This window comes from Leuciscus leuciscus (genome assembly GCF_965113295.1).
Source record: "Leuciscus leuciscus genome assembly, chromosome: 9".
In the NCBI taxonomy this organism is placed as follows: domain Eukaryota; kingdom Metazoa; phylum Chordata; class Actinopteri; order Cypriniformes; family Leuciscidae; genus Leuciscus; species Leuciscus leuciscus.
The window spans coordinates 38,221,428-38,241,179 of record NC_138733.1 but is presented as its reverse complement, the minus strand read 5'-3'; the positions used below and the strand labels follow the sequence as shown (position 1 = coordinate 38,241,179).

At 37.5% G+C, this 19,752-nt stretch overlaps 1 protein-coding gene across 1 annotated transcript in view; it reads right to left on the bottom strand.

Annotated features, from left to right (window-relative positions):
- The window catches only part of rsrc1 (arginine/serine-rich coiled-coil 1), a 143,203-nt gene that overhangs the window by 86,516 nt on the left and 36,935 nt on the right, over positions 1 to 19,752 (bottom strand). The window contains exon 4 of the mRNA XM_082180712.1: positions 18,864 to 19,034. Within this exon, the coding sequence (XP_082036838.1) occupies positions 18,864 to 19,034 (171 nt within the window). The remainder of the gene's footprint in view (positions 1 to 18,863; positions 19,035 to 19,752) is intronic.

The window sequence follows — 19,752 nt, the reverse complement described above, 5'->3', positions numbered from 1 at the left end:
GTTTGTACTGTACTGTATTTTACTCTATTTTTCTAAACTGTTTTAATTATTCTTATTTCTTTTAATTATTTTAATTTCTCCTATGTCAGCAGGGCATTTAGCCCGAAACTGTAAATGCCCACTCAGAAGGTGATAATGTGAAAGTGATTAATGTGGGTTTGAAAGTAGAACAGTATTTAAATGACGATATTAAAGTTTTCGTCTGAGAAAGAATGTGAACGCAGTGCTAAAGAAAGTGAAAAGAACGTGTGAGTAAATGAGGGAGAAAAGAAAGTTAAAGGAAAGTTGATAGATGGAAGTCGTAAGAAGATTGAAGGTTAAAAGAAGGTTGAAAGATTTAAGTCTTAAGGGAATCCTTTGAAAGAAAGATCTATAATAAATATTCTTTTTTATTTTTTAAAAGTACTGTATTTTATTTAATTTTTCTAAACTGTTTTAATTATTCTTATTTCTTTTCATTATTTTAATTTCTTCTATGTAAAGCACTTTGAATTGCCATTGTGTATGAAATGTGCTATATAAATAAACTTGCCTTGCCTTGCCTTGCCTTGCCTACAGAGACCGTGTTTTTTTTTGTGTGTTTTTTTTGTGTGTTCAGGGGACAGGCAGCTAGCGGATAGTGAGGAGATGTTTGCTGTATGTGACAAACAATGTTTCAGCCTAAAAAACGTGTGAAATCGCTTAGAGCACCTTTAAGCAGCGATTCTCAACCAGGGCCCACAAGGGAGCTTCAGTCTTAACATAAGACAAAACCATTCAGCTAAAAAAATCAACATGCAAAGATTAAATCATATTTCTTAATGTAATTTGTTTCGTTTAACAACTACCATTTATTTATTTTTTTTCTTAGCTCTTGGACAACTTGTACTGTAGGAGGGAATTTGAAAAGTGTGATACTTTCCAGGTCAAGACAATTTGCATTGTCATTTACATTTTTAAGGAATTTACATGCATTTTTGTCAAGCAATATAATATTGTATTGGGTAAAAAATGCTATTTGTGATAAAAAATAAAATAAAATAAAAATATTCACAAACTAGAAAAGTCGTGTAAATGCACTGGTAATAAACAGTGTAAACCATGAAGAACACTGGGTTACTTCAATTATTAAATATATTCATTATAATAACAATTATTGGAATTCTTTTTCTATATTGCCAAATTTTTGAAAATGAACAGTTTTGTTGTTATTATAGCAAAACTATCAGAAATATCTTCAAATATTGTCTTTGGACAGTGGGGTCATTGAAATCAAAAGGGTTGAGAGCCAGTCTAAAAAGAATCCTGTGGGAAACACTGTAATCACACTGAATGAAAACATGAAAACACACCCAAAAAACACAATCATGATAAAAGTGTGCGTTGCTGTTTTAATTCACCTCTAATAAGCCTTTCAAAGGTCTACATTGGGCAGTTTGGTGAAAATAGCAAACTGACTAATGGGGAAGTCATAACAATCTCTTGTCCATAATTCATCAACTTGATTCATTTCGGTCTGAATGGTAAACATGGCACCCACACACTTCCCTGCCCGTGTGTACAGCTGCAAATTAAACAGCTTTCAAACACTCTTACATTTTCAAAGCTGTAACACAGTGAATGATGTCAACAATCTGTCTATCTCTAAAGAAACGTACACTCGCGCCACAAGAGAAGTACAAGAGAACCAGCCGAGCTGTTTACATAACGCATGATTAAACAGTATAAGGTAAATCAAAACTATATGGATCTCAATATCTCATATCAATCAAATTGCACACAATAAGACTAGGAGAAAGTCAAAACGAGGCGTTGTGGGAGGAAAATCTGACAGATGAGAACAACTGTCCCATTATTGCTAGTTTGCTATTCAGTTAAAACCCATAAATAATAATATAAAAAAAAAAAAAAGAAGAAGAAGAAGCAGCAATAGAGACGGCTTGCTATTTTTCTCAATTTGATTAGCTGTGGATACACATTGATTCTAATCTGGTCCATTAAAAGAATAAGAACACTTATTTGTTAGAGCATCTATTGATTAAGTACTTGTCATAATACTGGAATTCCTATGAGCACGCACAGCTTGAGTGAAATGAAACCCGTTAGACGCAGAATTTTCATGCTCAGTTTCATAATCATCACAGATAATAATCTTTGTGTTTGGATCAGATGCAAGCAAGACGATGTAAACTCTTCAGAAGCTCGCGGGTCATTGAGCGCCATTAGAGCGCTAGGAAGTGCATTTGGTAATGAGATATTTTGTTTATACGAACTGTGGTACAAGTCAAAATTAGTGATCGACCAATTTAGTTTTTTTGATCGCCAATGCTAATATCTTAGAAAGCAGATGGCAATTTCTGTAATCATATTAAAATAGTTTTCACAAATATAAATATCCTTTTTTAAATATCAATACAAAGGAAGTAATTTTTTTTTTAAATAAAGACATCCAATTCACACGGACATGCAGGTTTTATCTAGCCAAAGCAATGGTTATTTGTGGTTAAAAAGTATATAAATGTTTATTGTTTTAGAAAATGACTAATGTGTTTGCTTGATAAGACTTTTATTCCTCGGCTGGAATTGTGTAGAGACTTTCAAGCTGCATTGAATCTGCAATTTGGACCTTCAACCCGTTGGACCCCATTGAAGTCCACTATATGGAGAAAAATCCTGGAATGTTTCCCTCAAAAACCTTAATTTATTTTCAACTGAAGAAAGAAAGACATGAATATCTTGGATGATGTGGGGGTAAGTATAAGGAAATTTTAATTCTGAAGTGAACCACTCAAAAGTCAAATGACTGTTGACTAAGGTGGAGCAAACTGACGTGAAGTGTTATTTTGCTGTCTTTTGGAAGGTGTTTGAGAGAGAGAGAGAGAGAGAGAGAGAGAGAGAGAGAGAGAGAGAGAGAGCACGTGACAAGGGACAGTGAAATAAACACACACTGTAGCTAAACGGGGAAGTGGATGTGTTGACAAGCACATTTCCATAACGCTCCTAAATCCAGAAAGAGGTCTGTCATGTCGGGATCTCATAAGCAGCTGTTCCGGTTCTAATCAGTCCTCCCTCTGTCTGTCTGGCCCATAAAACAGCGCAAACACATTACAGGCCCATCAGGCTCAGCTCAGCGTGTGCGCGTCCCTGCGAAACGCCCGTAAAAGAGGGCCGTAGTGAGGCACTACTGATTAGATATGAGTTTGTTGTGGATGGCGACTGCACCGCTCAGCATGAGCAGATCACTTTAATTGGATTGTGGGATTTCATTTGGTTTTGCCTGAGCGCCGTCATCACGCTCCAGGGCTGGATCTCTGTGTGTGTGAGTGACTGCGATTGTGCTTATGATTAAACTAAACTAATAAACCCCTACAAGGCAGTAAAACAAGAATTGTGAACATAATCAGAAAATGCTTAACATGTTAAAAGCTTGGCAACCTTTGACAACATGTGCCCGTCCTACAGCCCAGAAGCTCCGGGCATGTGTGTGTGTGTGATTTAACCACCTCCTAATGGTTAACCAGATTACAGAGGCCAGTAAGTGGATTGTTCCAGCTTTCTTTTGCTCACATGGGGTGTTTCCATTGTGATTAGCAGTGGCCAGAGCAGTCCTTACACACACACACACACACACACAATGTCCACCCCCATATCAAACACACTAAACATCTGAAGACGGGAAAACCAGCATTTCAAGATTTGTAAATGCGACAATCGAAACTCATATGAAAAGTCTATTTTAAAAAGATAGCAGCATAATTCTATGTCAGCATCACGTACATTTAAATAAATCGAATAAAAAAAAAAGTATAACCTTTTTATGGTTTTTAGAGCAATTGCATCAATAACTTATAACAATAACAAGCTAATGTTAAACTTTATTTGACAAAACATTGTGAGTACAGATGGTACTCGACCAGGATTATTATTTTGCTGCCGCAGTTACCGGCGCCGTTTCTGTGACAAATGCATTTGCAGCTTTTGACCGCTAAGTGGCGCTATATCAAAGTAGCGCTCAACCTTGGTCAACCCAAGATTTGATGGTTACCAGTGCTATTTTTTTATTTAGTTTTAGTCTTAGTCCTGTGTCAAATGTACTTTTTAGTTTTTATCATATTTAGTCAACTTTGTTCTGATTTTGTTTAGTTTTAGTCAATGAAAACTCGTCATGCTGCATAATGGTTAAACTGATAATAATGATTATTTTGATAAAAATTATAAACGCAATGATTGCTGTAATTTGAGAAATACATTTCTACATTTCATCAGAACTATTGCACATCTTTCACCTAGAAGCACAAACTCACACGCATGGTTTATTTGACTAACTTTAGAAACTTCTCTCAGAAATTAAAACGGTGAAATTCCTAATAGTAATTCCATTAATTTCAAGTTGCGTTACTGTTTTTCTATTACTAACAACAGTAAAAAGGCTTTGTATTGTCACACAGAGCTGCCTAGGTGCATGTATTCAGCAATCGTCGAGATCCATGTTTGGATTTATTACAGTTCATCACAGAATGTTTGATGGCAGATTTAGTCAGAGCAAACAGAGCAAGCGGCTCGTGAAAGTACACAGACTGACTGAATGACACTTTCATTTAAGTAGAATATGAACTCCAGCTTACATGTTTGTCAGATCATTGGCGCTTCTTCCGCAGTGTAGAGAGAGTGCGTGTGCAACATTGCCAGAGATTGAGTAAAACACCAGGCTGAAAATAGATCATTTTAAGAGAAAAGTTCTGATTGGGGGATTTAAACTCTTGACATCTGGCAACCACAAACATGAAAGACCGTAGAAGAGGCTGTAATATTTTATCTTCTTTTTTTTCGACAAAAATAAAGAAAGATTTTGGTAAAGTTTTTAAGCTTTAACTACATTTTAGTATGATTTTATGTTTAAAAATATATATAATTCCTCAACGATATTACTTGTTGATATAGTCACAGTTATCGTCTAAAGATGTTTAATGATGGTTAATGGTGTCGTCTCATCATCATCAAAAAGCTAGTCGGCGAACATTTTTCGTCCTAGTTTTCGTTAACGAAATGAACTAATGGTTACAGTCATCTATAATCTAATCTGTGCATCTCTGTTATGTGCATCTCACCACCAGCATCCAAATCTAAAAGACTTGACAGACTTAAGCTCTGAAAATCAATAACAATGCATACATTTCAAATGTAATTTGCTAAATTATATTGACTTTGTACTGTTTTTACTATACTAACTGTTTCATAGTACTATATAATGCACATACACACACACACACACACACACACTAACCTAACCCTAACAGAAAACTCAGCATTTTACAATAATAATAATAAACATATACAAATTAGGACATGATCCCTAAAAGAAGAATCATCTGTCAGGGTGCAAATTTGTCATAAATAGGCAAACACACACACACACACACACACACACACACACACAGACCACAATAACCAATTTAGCCTTAAAAGGCAGTAAGATCGCTTTACAATGTGTTGTCTTTTTCAATAAATGTTGCATGAAAACACATTGTGCTGGGTGTGGAGAAGCCTGCTGTCATCCTAGAGGTCTGATAAATCTTTCATGAAAACAACACCACACGTGGGTCTGTAAGCCCCCCGCTACGCCGCTTTCCCCTTTGATCCTCACACACATACGTCCCGCAACGTGGATGCAAATCACTCATGAACCACTTCAAATGTGTCTGTGTCAGAGTGCATACAGCAGGTTAACAAACCACAACATGCAAAAAAAAAAAAAAAATCCAGGGAAAAAATGAAAAGGCTATTTGAGGAGAAAAGCCAACATGAAGCACCAGGGAAGTGCTTTTAATGTGCATATGTCCCTGAGCGCAGCACAACAGTATCTAAACCGTAAGAGTGATTGATGGATCCGTGATTCACACACACACACATTCAGCATTAGCCTAATCATATTATCATAATCCTCATTAGTCATGTAGTTTTCACAACATTATACTGTTGTCATTATATTGATTATCAGCTCTTTATGCTAATAAAAACACCTAGATATCATCTGCATCCCTCTCCATATAACACACAGATATAATCCTCGCTCACTTTCTGCATATCATTTATTAACAATTTAAAGAAAAGTTATTAAACTGACCATTTAGTTGCTGTATTGTCTAACTGGTGCATAAAACTAATAATTAATATTGCAATAATTAATAACTCATTCTGAAATGGTTCTCAGCTTTTGAATGTGTACATGGGCACGCGGTTCCCTAATGCAGAAAAAAAAAAATATATATTGTAAAGTAAGTTCTATTGATCAGCATTAATAAGAATGATTATAATAGCAAGGAAAATGATCAATAATTATGATTTTTGTCATAATTCAACAGCACTAGATAATAGTGGTACATGGGCAGTAAATATATATATATATCTGTCCAATAACTGGGTGATTTTAATCATGATCACCTGCTGTATGTACAAGTATGCCAAACATAAACAGTTTAGGGGAAAGTTACTTGTCAAAGTAATGCGTTACAATATTGCGTTGCTCCCTAAAAAAGAAACTACTAGGCTAGGCTAGGCAATTTTTATGCAAAGTAATGTTACACAATACCTGGGGTCTCATGTATAAAATTGTATGTAGATTTCATCCCAATAAAACCCAGTCAGCGAAATATTGTGTGTACATGTGTCTCCACCCCGTCTCCTCCGCAAAATAACCATATATGGAGCTTACAACACCTCATATTACTCTGCATAACGCCATCTGCATATCATTTCCATATGTATATCCCCATCCACGGAATACTGTATGTAACGGTTAGCTAAGACATTAGGAAAATATGAGATACAGACTATAAACGCCATTTGTGCCATCACTTTACATTGCCAAACATCATTTAATATCCTCGTTTTGTTTTCAAATAAATATAGTCCGTAAAAGGAAAATTGTATAAAATACTTTTCTGAGAAGAGTTATTCTCAATCTTTTCCACTGGCCATTTTTAATTGTTTTAAACAAACCAAATGTATACAATTTTGCCTATAAGGTAAACATATGTTTTATGATGTTTATATAGTATATCTTTAATGGAAATAGATAGGCCTTTTTCTGTGTTAAAATAATTGTCTTACTCAGCGCATCACTGAAACAAAGCATTTTTATTCATTTTTACATGTAAATCTGAATGTTTTGCCTTTAAATTCTATCCTTCAAATACAATGTTTGTTTGTTTGTTTTCTGTAATGTTGGGAGAATCCCCGGAGGAGTTATCATTAGGCTACTGTCTGTCTGCACACCACATCAACACGTGCAGCAGTGGTTGTACAGTACCGTCTCATCTGACCTTTTCAAACCAGCTAATGGACCACTCTACCACAGAATGAAAGTGCGCATCATTGATCATTGTCATCGCCAGAAATATTCTCTCAGAACATGAGTTCTGCAAATAAGTTTATTATTATAATAAAGGAATTATCACGCTCCTAGCACTCCTCACTGTCATTAAAACATAGCGTGCCACAGGAAAAGTGTTCAAAAACATGTATATCTAAATTCATATCATTTTTGTTTATCTTCTGGATAAGAACTTAGTCATTTGAGTGATTTCCTCCATCAAAGAGAGTGCAATATATGTATCTAAATGTGTATATCAGATGTAAAACATTCTGTTTACTTCATTACTTCGCTCATTCCAGTAAAAGAGTGCGTACACATGGTATGTGCATGGAAAATTGCGTACGCACATTTCAAAGCCTTGTTTGTGTGTACACAACGCTTATACATCAGGCCTCAGGGCTGGGCTTGTTTGTTTTTAACCAAAAAAAGAAAGAAACACTTTTGGCAAAAATAAAGAGCCTTTCCCACCAAGAGTGAAATGAATACGCCTCAGGATGAAGGGAATGCAAATTCACGCCTGTACAGTAGAGGGCACAGCTCAAACAAACCTTTAACTGCTATGCCAGATCACAGAAGACAAGGCTATTCCTCTGCAATCCAGAATCCCTCTATTCAGAAGAATAGAAAACAAGTGTGATGTTTATCTTATCATTTTTGCTTATATGGCTGAACTGAATCATCGAAGGTAAACAGCATGAGTTAATAAAGTGAGATTAAAAAGTATATTTGTGTTATTTAGCATATTTAATTATTGCAGGTTTACGTCACATTCCAAGTTTGCATTTTACTGTTTTATTCATGTTGAGCTGTTTTTGTGCAAGTGAGATGAATAAATGCAGTTTAGAACTACAATAAATTTCTTTCTTTTTTTTTTTTCTTTTTTTTTTTACAGCATCCACATCACTTCTGCACTTACTCCTGATTTCTCTCAACAGAGGGACAGGAGAGCTGTCAATACATAAATGGGAAAGCAAAGTAACTTGCATTACTTATTTAAAATAAATATTTTGTCGTAAATTGAAAGGTAATGCGTTACTTTACTCATTACTTGGAAAAAAAGTAATCTGATTACATAACTCGTGTTACTTGTAATGTGTTACCCCAACACTGAACATAAACATAATTTCACAATAGATGATCATCATTACAATGAGCACAAAAACAAAAGAACATGGTGAAAAGACAGATTTTTTGAAATAAAAAATTTATGAAAATGATAAAAATATAAAAAAAAATAAAATAAAAAAAATGTGTGCTTATATAATTTACGTTTTTCTTTTCCTTTCTAGAAACCGACATTAGATGATGCTGGAAAAAAATACTATTGTAATAATACAATTGTACTTTATAATAAAAAATTATATTTAATAATTATAATAATTTAATTTTACACTTCAAGTTACAATAGTATAGATCAATAGTATAGATGTTTTAAAATCTTCAAGCTTTTATTTTGGAGGAAAACTGCAGAAAATCTGTTTAGTTGACAACAGGTTTATAAAATTTCAAATCTGTCCATAACAATGTTGGAAATGATGGGTATGTGAAAATAAAGGGATTCTGGCACAAGTCATTTTTATGGACTGTGCCTCTCCGAGACACTGAAAACACCAGATCATGAGCTGCACTCACGTAAACGAACACAGTGAAACGCTTCACTCTAAACACGCAGCGCAGCAAACCACCGTTTGGGAAACCCTGTAGTAGACTATTAAAAATAAAGAAATATTTTTACATTTGTTTTATTAAACTGCATTGAAAATAGAATGCTTGATAATATTTTTAAAATAAGAGAAATCACTGCCTATACAAACTTTATACAGAATGCGGTTTCACTTCATCCGCAGAACAAAACAAATCACTAAAAAACATTTAACTTGCAATGTAACTTACAAAATAAAAGAAACATCATCAAGATGTGTAAACAAAATTACAAAATTGCAAAAGTAAGGATGAATGATGTTTGAAAGGTAACACATCTCTTATCACAGCATACCTGCATACACACAGACAGAAGTTTCCATCAGCCGTTACAGCACTCACACAACAGGCAAACTCTGCTCTCCTGTAGATAGCAGCGCAACTGGCATCTTCAGCTTTTAATGTTTTTGTGTTTAGCAGCTGCTAAGAAAGGTCCTAGCAACCACCTAGAACACCACATAGCAACACCCTGGGCAACTGTCCAGAACTCCCTGGCAGCATAGCAACTATCCTGGCTACCCAACAACCGCTTTGTCAAGCCAACATATTAGCGTGTCTACTGTATTGTAACACATGTGCTGGAACCCTATTGCAATTATACTAATAATAAATAAATCACAATTGCCAAGTGCATAGGCTTTCTAGCATTAATGTTAGGCTTCTAAAGCAACAATTTACTTAAGGACAGTGTTTCACAAAGGCACATTTTTATTGGCACATTTGACACACAAATTTCCCGCGCCACGATGCTCTGCTGAGCAGGCTAAAGATATGACGACATTGGGCTTGGTAATTGGTCGTAGTTAGAATTATTTCACAGTATTGTTATTGTTTGGCACCAGTTACTTTTCAGGCTAACTTACCATAAAATGATGCATCTGTTAAATAGGTCGCAATGAGTGTGTGTTACATTAGTGAAGCAGTTGCAATGAGCTTTTGTTCTATAGTAAAGGAGGTACAATTCATTACTTTTGGTGGTGGTATCATTGTATTTATGGTAAAACTGCTGAAATTGTGTATCTAAGATATAAATATATCTAGGGGCCTGAAATGTGTTTATTTCATTGATAGCAATGAATCGAATTTTCAAAATATTTCAAAGGCTACGTTCACACTGCAGGGCTTAATGCTCAATTCCGATTTTTTGAAAAAATTCGATTTTTTTGCAAGGCCGTTCACATTTCCAATTAAATGCGACCTTTTGTGATCTCCTGTGTGAACGTGAAATGACCCAGAAGTGACCCGCATGCGCAGAAGAGTACTCAACGGTCAACGATGTCACTTGTTGTTTGCGGAAGTAGGCAAGTAGCTAAACTTTAACTGTGATTCTCTCTCACACACACACACACACGAGCGCGCGCAGCGACCGTTACACAAGAGCCAGACAGCAGCCGCTGACCTATCTAATATCAGATTCAGCACAAATAAGTTAACATAACGTATGGCCGTGGGCTTTTTTTTATTTTTTATTATTAACGGGCTCGTCGAGGTCGACCCGTTCGGCAGATTTACCTCAGCTCGACGAATATGCAGTCCGTTTTCAAACCGACTACTACTTCAACGCAGAATTATGACGTTTTCCGCGTATCAATGACGTGCGGGTCGGATACATGCGACCTGGCCGTTCAGACTGAAGTCGCATTTCAAAAGATCGGATATGTATCGGATTTGGGACCACATACCCAAGTGGCCTGGGTCGCATTTGAAAAGATCGGATCTGTGTCGTTCAGACTGTCATGAAAAGATCAGATACAGGTCGCATAGGGGCAAAAAAATCGGAATTGGGTCGTTTCAGCCTGCAGTGTGAACGTAGCCAAATATTTATTTCAAATATTTTGAAATAAAAAAATTCAAATATTCAAATTGGCCTATGCAATTTTCCCTTTTGTTTTATGTAATATTATTCAATACTTTTCATTGTTCCACTGACCTGTGTCTTAAGTTTTTAACAGCAAAAACACGTTCTGTGTGAATGAATCCCAATAGTAGTCGTAGCGGTCCGGCAAATACGTGAATGGGCCACATATGTTTTAAAAGCTGGGATACTTCGTGTTTTGTCATCACCCGCTTTTGTTCCTTCAGACGCTCCCGCTTCAGTGCTCTGCTGGTGCCGGCTCTGATTTAATTACAGTCTTGGCTATTTGAACTAAAGTCCACCACTCGTGCCCTTTGGTTCTCAGCCCTCCATAAGCAACAGCCAAGTTAGGAAGCAAGTCTCTTCGATTTCTGGTATTGTCTTATAAAACAACATCCAGTTCAGACACTTGGGGAACTTCACTGGCTTTTTACTAGTAAGGCAATTTACTACTGCGGCTGTTTTTACAGGCCATTTTATAGAAGGTAAAATACACTGTAATTTCTACTGGAACATGAACGTGCAGTCCAGGAAAAAGTCTGGAACAATTACTAAGATAGTCAACTAGGATGGGATTAAAATTATAATGAAGCTTGGGAAATAAGTACAATAGCCTACATCCACATTTAAAACGAATACTGTCCGAATAGGGCTTTTGTCTGTCTGTCTGTCTATCTTTCTTTCTATCTATCCATCTATCAATTAGTAAATAAACAAAACATGCATTATGCACTGAAAAAGCAGCGAGAAGCGGCATTAATGTTCGATGACGTCTATCTAGCACGTTTACATTGAAAAACAATTAAAAAGCAGTGCAGTGGAACACAAAAACAGCCTTACTGTAAACAGTGTATGTATGATTGGCCCAAAGCACTTCCTTATGTCACCCTGACCTTGTTCGTGCCCATACCTGTGATCCTATGGTCTTTGGTTTGCAAGAGATTGCAGGTTACACCTCTTTAGCTCACTTCACTGGCTCACAGTTGCCGCCTGCATCAGGTTGCATAATGAAAAGGAAAACCAACTGGTTCTACACAATCCCATCTACGTTCTAGACCAGGGATTCTCAACTCTAGAGACCCACTTTCCTGAAGAGTTTAGCTCCAACCCTAATCAAACACAAGCTAACCAAGGTCTTCAGCATTACTAGAAAGTTACAGGCAAGTGAGATTGATCAAGGTTGGGGCTAAACTTGGCACGAAAGTGGCCTGACCTCGAGGGCCAGAGATGAAAATCCCTGTTCTAGACCATCAAATCTATGTTACCTCCAAATGTCATTAAAGTGAAATTACAGTAGACCAACTTTGATATTAAATATTCAATAAAAATTGCTAAGTAAAGATAGTTGTGAAAGCAAAGACCGATATGTCCTACAGGAAAGTGTGTAAGTGAACAAGCATATTAGAGTGAATGGAGTTATTGGAGATTGTAGCTCAGATTAAGGCAGGGGGTCCCAAGGGTCTGAAGTGTTTAAGATAACGGCCCCTGTGTTTGCTCATTTGTGTTTGTCCCTCCATTATGTTAATGTCATCCCAGCCACATCCCCTAATTACAGCCACAATTACATGTATTGACTCCCCTAGGACATATAAGCTGCAGAGAAACAAAATATAGGACACACGCACAGACTAACAAAGAATAGAAGCAAGTGTCTGGGGATCAAAATGTGTGTTTACTGTTTACACCGATTCATCACTAGTTCTTTGTTAGATTTAGAAAGACTTTTATTCAATTTAATTAAAACATGACTCATCCAGTAGTTTCACCAGATCACCTGAAGGATCAAGTAGCTCTGCGACTGATCGTCTGCGATTATATCGTAATTGTTGTTTTAGCTATATGCTATTTGACATTATCGAGTATAGCCTATCCCTTACACACACCCAGAGAGTGCATGCATACTCTACGTGATGTAGTCTTGTAGATTAGACTAGTGCAGGTGCGCATTTAGGGCCCTATTTTAACGATCTGAAACGCAAGTATCAAACGCGAAACGCAAGTAACTTTGTGGGCGGGTCTTGGGCGCTGTTGCTATAATGACTCTTGCGCCCGACGCAAATCTAAAATGGGTTGGTCTGAAGTAGCTACATTACTCATAGGTGTGGTTTGGGCGTAACGTGAAATAAACCAATCAGAGCGTCATCTCACATTCCCTTTAAGAGCAGGCGCGCTTGTTCCATGGCAGTTTGCTATTATAATGGTAGATTTGCCAGGCGCACGCCAGGAGCGGTTCACAGCCGAGGAGACCGACGTTCTCGTCAGGGCCGTAAAAGACAGAAAAGTGACATTGTATGGGATGGAAGAAACCCACCCAAAAAAGCTTCGGTTAAACAGGCGTATAATAATTTGGGTAAATGTGTAAGCTAGATTTATGCCTATTTTTTCACCCCGCCTCCTCTTTCGCTGAACCGCCCCCGGGAGCACAAGTTCATTCCCTATTTTTCCGACATACTCCTGTCGAGGGAAAAGTCAGCTGTGCGTTGGGTGCAAAATAGGAATGATATATGCGTCAGTGTACAAAGCCAATTGCGCTGGGTGCAAGACATGGCCCTTAGAGTGCACGCTTTCACTGCGTGATTTAGTCTTATGTCATTTAGCAATAAATATCACAAGAGTGCAGTTTTTCTCCAAATATCAGCATGATAACAAATGTGATATTGATTTTATACAAGTTTAATAAACAAGAAGTTACATTTTAGACACCATATTGCCTGTTTTTGCTCTTTTTCACCAACGAAAATAGTTCAAAACAAAGCCACACACGGCGGTGTTTCCTTACTGAGTGAATCAGCTTTTTGAACAAATCAGTAGACAAGGATAGATTAAGATAGTCAAATGCTTCTTTCCTTGAATGAATCAGTCGTTTGAATGAATCGGTTCAATCTCAATGATTCGCTCATTAACAGTGACTTGATGCTACCTACTGGCGGTTTTCTCATTTTAAATAATTTTAAAGGGACTATGTGTAGCTTTTTAGGTATTTTATTATCTAAAATCAATATTTTTATTCATAAATATGCCCTCAATGGTGTACAAATACCTATGCCAATGATCAGACTAATCCTCGTATATGAAGAATTTATTATCTTTATATACATGGGACGGGTAGGTCCACGGAGGCTTCCATGTAGTTCTGCCATCTTGAAAAACCATAATAGCAGAGAGGGACAAAAAGTACTAGGCCAACGCGTTTCCACAACACGTTTTCGTTCAGAGCCAGCGTCACGTGACTGAAACCAGCAGAAGCGGAGGAGCAGAGCAGTGAGAGGCGCTTGTCACTGCCCCGGCAAGTTTAAAAGGCTGCACTGCGCGGTTATTTATACACCGTTCATTCATACATATGCTGAGTGTCACAGGATGAGTCCTCGTCGTCGAAAAAGTCCAAAATAGACCGTAAAAGGAAACGTGACCGGAGATTACAAAAACAAGGGTCAATGTCGGGATAGCTAATGCAGGAGAAAGCTTTCAAAAGAGACGCTGAAGTTGCCTGCTTTCTTCTCGACAGGTAAGTCAATGTTACGGTCTTCTTAATTACAAGCTTTTTTTTCATTGCTTGGTTGTGTACTTTATTATATAGACAGTAGAACATTTATAGTTAAAAGTTAAACAGGCTCTTTGATGAATAGCAGCTATTGAGTAAAGTAACGTTAGAGAAGGCGCTGATGATGATGATATCTAACAATGCACGTACTTCAAAAAATATAACGAGTAAAGGCGGCATTACTACTAATTACCATAGTTAATGTTTTTCACAGTCAGTAATTCATACTGTAACATTCTTTTTTTTCGTTGTTTCAAGTTTCAGTTTCTTTTAAATAACAAACATGTTCACCTGAAGAAAAACTCGAAGTGCTATTATAAGACATCCTGTCATAGCTTTTTGGTACATAATGGCTACCGTAGATGCAACGCACATTTGAAAAAGTGAGGCCTGGAGAGCATTATTCGTTTGAATGCAAAATACAATTTCACCACTAGATGGGAGAAATTCCTACACATAGTCCCTTTAAATATCAATATTCAATATTGCAAAGATGAATTTTGTTGATACTGATTTAATTTGATTGGTAACAGCCCTATTGTGTCTTATTTTTATAATTGAATTTGATTAAATTTATGAAATTGACATTAAAGATGATGCATGCATATAATTAGGTTTAAAAAGTGGCTTTATAAAGGTAAAATGCCAATATTAGGTAAAAATCAATTGAAACATATTGGAAAAAATCATTTCTGTCACTGTTGTGAACTGACCACCACACAGAGTATGAAGAATATCAAAAACTTTAGGAGTCGGCTATCCCCGACAGTCCTAAACCTGCCAAAGTACCAACACAATAAACACACTCAGCAAAATATCGAGATGTTCTGTCAATATCGCACACCCCTTCTCACCACAGGTGAAAAAGCTACTCAAGTTACAGTGTTTACATACATTTGTCCACTGTACTTGACTATAAATAAATCATAGACTTGTGTTTATTAACAATGAAGTAACAGTGAAGATATCATTACACCATAAAGCTAAATACTGCCTTTTTTTAAAGGGGTGGTTGAATATGATTTCACTTTTCTAACTTTAGTTAGTGTGTAATGTTGCTGTTTGAGCATAAACAACATCTGCAAAGTTACAACGCTCAAGGTTCAAAGCAAAGGGAGATATTCTCTGGGCCCTATTTTAACGATCTGAAACGCAAGTGTCAAGCGCGAAACGCAAGTAACTTTGTGGGCGGGTCTTGGGCGCTGTTGCTATTATACCGGCGGGATAAATGACTCTTGCGCCCAACGCAAATCTAAAATGGGTTGGTCTGAAGTAGCTTCATTATTCATAGGTGTGGTTTGGGCGTAACGTGAAATAAACCAATCAGAGCGTCATCTCACATTCCCTTTAAGAGCAGGCGCGCTTGTTCTATAGCGGATTCCTATCATAACGGCGGATTTGCCAGACGCACGCCAGGAGCGGTTCACAGCCGAGGAGACCGACGTCTCGTCACGGCCGTAAAACACAGAGAAGTGACATTGGGGATGGAGAAACACACCCGAATTAACTTCGGTTAAACAGGCGTGTGATAATTTGGGTAAATGTGTAAGCTAGATGTATGCTTTTATAATAAACTGTCAGTCTGTCTATCTATCTATCGTAATAATGTATGATTTGCAAAAATGAAAACTGCTGCTTCTGTGTAGATGAGAGAATCAAAGTGTATGCGCGTTGTGCACACGCTACATTGATTATGGCCAAGCATGCGCCCTTAAAATAGCATATGAATAACATGCGCAACGCGCCACTGACTTTAAACTAGATTTTTTCGGTTAGTGGCGGAATTGTTTTCTAAACCTGCAAAATAGCATGAGGGAACGTTTGCGCCGGAACACGCCTCCTCTTTGCGCTGAACCGCCCCCGGGAGCGCAAGTGTATTTCTTAGTTAACCGACGTGCGTCTGTGGAGGGAAAAGTCCGCTGTGCGCGGGTGCAAAATAGGAATGATACATGCGTCGCTGTACAAAGTCAATTGCGCTGGGTGCAAGATAGGGCCCATTCTCTTTTAAAGAAATTGCTTTTTAAGGACTACAACAAACGGCTGGTAGGGACTACACAACATTCCTCCTGGGTTAGTGACATCACCAACCCTAGAATTTACATAAACCCCGTCCCCGGGAACACGATCAAGACAGAATATGCTAATCAATGACTAGAAGATAACTACACATAAACTACATAAATTCACCAACTAACCATTCAGTAATGTTGTCTACATGTTGTCACTTCTTCTTGAGTCTCTCCATCTTTCTGACTTCAGTTTGAACATAAAAGGCTAAAGGTTTTTGAAATTTTCAGTGCATGTCTGTGTAAAAGGTAAAAGCACACAAGCTGTTGTAGCTCCGCCCCCTGTGCTGGGAGCAGCAGCTCATTTGCATTTAAAAGAACAGACACAAAACGGTGCGTTTTTTGCTCACCCTCAAAAAATTACAACTTTAACATGCTATATAAAAATATCTGTGGGGTATTTTGAGCTAAAACTTCACATACACACTCCGGGGACATCAGAGACTTATTTTACATCTTGTGAAAAGGGCATTATACCACCCCTTTAAATATTGTAGTGCATGAATTAACGACAAGGAATACCTGAGCAAAAAAACTGAACACCAGAGGAGAAAGAAAGAAAGAAAGAAAGAAAGAAAGAAAGAAAGAAAGAAAGAAAGAAAGAAAGAAAGAAAGAAAGAAAGAAAGAAAGAAAGAAAGAAAGAAAGAAAGAAAGAAAGAATATATAGTTGTACTCAAAATGTTATATACTATATATATATATATATATATATATATATATATATATGTGTGTATGTGTGTGTGTGTGTGTGTGTGTGTGTGTGTGTGTGTGTGTGTGTGTGTGTGTGTGTGTGTGTGTGTGTGTGTGTGTGTGTGTGTGTGTTATTTATTTATTTTTGAGCTGGGACAATAAATCGATGCGTCGCGATTTGTGGATCGATTCCAATATTTTTCAAATGGATATTTTCCAGCAGACGTGCGTTCGGCTGAGTCTGAGAATGTACTGCACCTCAGGATGCTTTTATGACGTGAGATTAATGTAAACAGCTCACAGCTCACTGCAAACACACATCATTGACACACAGTTTCCCCCAGCTGTTTAATTTACTTAAGCCATTACCATCTGTGTTTATGTGAACACTCCCCAAGACAGGTATTTTGACATTATTCTCTGTGTATTTGACTGTTTAAACACGATAAGCTGCGATAAAAAACTAATTGAATACTGGTGTATGAGCACAAAACAAAGTCTGTCAGACACGAGTTCTCTTTCACAGATTATTAGGCTTGATTGGTTTAAAATTGTTGGATGTTTAAACTGGCAAAGCTTAAAAATGCATGCAAATGATAAACTTTCGTGATGACAGGCATTGTAACATCACAAGCGTAACCGAGACCATTTTTGTGCCAGTTGTCAAATTCCTACTGGTTTATTGTGTCTATAATTATATAGCCCACCCCTAGTTAAATGTTATTAAGTTTATTCATATACATTTGTTTCACTTTTTTGGAATGGTTAACAGGCCCTAGACGTGGTGCTATGTATCCTTGAGGAAACAAGACCTGTCTCCATCATGTCACTAATCACTAATCACCTATTTCTCTCCAGACTATGTATTCTTTAGTGGGTTACTTCATAGCCAATCAATTTTCATGGACAGGGGCTTCGCGAGGGAAGTGGCCCCACAACATATTACACCTAATGATCCTTGTAATAATTACTGCTGTCATTTAGTAAGATGTATACCTTTATTTGGAAATGTTTCTAGAACCATCCAAACATCAGAATGTCAGAAATCATAACATCTTGAATAGATTTTGCACATGTCTATAATTACTGGTGTTTCCGTGTTGTAAATAAGTTCACGCAATATGTTCAGTCTTGCTGACTGTTGTCATTGGAACTGGAAAGGAGAACACTATGTCTTGGAGTAAAATCTCTCTCTAGAGTAAAGGTGGAGCTTGAGAGGGGCAAACAGGAGAGCGGAGATGGAAATGCAGTTAGCTCTTGCTCACGCATATTACACTGGGGTATAAATCAAGACAGTGAGAGAGAAGGAAATGCATTAGACGCCCAGCGGGACGGTGTATACACTGAGTTTGAAGGGCAGTTATCAGGCTGGATGGATGAGGCCTACCACACGATTGAGCTCAACTCTCAGCTGAATCTAAACTATAAGATTTCGTTCAGACATGAGATGGATATATTGATGGGTTGGAACAGTTTGGGAGTGTGTTTCTGTGTGTGTGTGTGTGTGTGTGTGTGTGTGTGTGTGTGTGTGTGTGTGTGTGTGTGTGTGTGTGTGTGTGTGTGTGTGTGTGTGTGTGTGTGTGTGTGTGCGTGTGTGCTAGAGAAAAACAAAGCGAGAGCTTGGAAATTCAAATGGCTCAAAAAGAAAGTATTACCTTTGTTTGTCCTTGTCTTTGGCCTCTTTGTCTTTGTCTTTAGTTCTGTCTCGTGTCCTGTCTTTGTCTCGAGTTCTGCGCTGGCCACGATCTCGTTCTCTGCTGCGACTACGTTTCCTGCTGGACCGGCCACTGCTGCCACTGCGAGACTTTCGGTGACGGGAACGAGACCTTCAAGAAACATGCACAACAAAAATACATATAAACTGGAAAAGCATATCAAATAAATAAAAAAAGCAGAACCAGCCCTAATTAGTGGTTAGCTTAGTTGTTAAACATCCAGGCTGGACTGGCCAAAAGATTACGCCACCATTGTGGCATTGATCAAGATTGATTAAACCTCGAACTCAACATGGACGTTGCATGAAAGTTGCAGAAACAAATTCCAAAAGCAATTATGCCATTCACAACTCCTACTGTCTATGGCTCATCAGTGACCTGGTGTCTGTTCCATTGATATCTCAAAATGTTAGTGATACAGTATGTATCTATTGAAAACCATGAGATTTTAAATAGTTCATTTAAGCGCGTAATATTAATATGGTTTTGCGCAAACTGAGAAGAACGACAAAAACGCTGCCGCAATCACAAATTAAAACTGTTAAGTCATCAAGTGTGTGTGTGGTGCAGTGTCCTCTGCGTATGCTCTAGACATGTATAAGAGCAGTCGGCCAACCGTTGTAGAGCCAAGTTCAGCCCATGACCCAATCATCTCTCACCCCGACTTTCCTGTCTACATTTGACTGTCATGAAAAAAAGGCAAAAAGTGCAAAAAAAAAAAAATTGAAATGTGCAAAAGTCATGCGTAGATCCAAATTCACATACTCAATTCAATACTTGCACACAGAGGCCAAATACCAGAAATACGTAACAAGTAGGCAAGTACAAA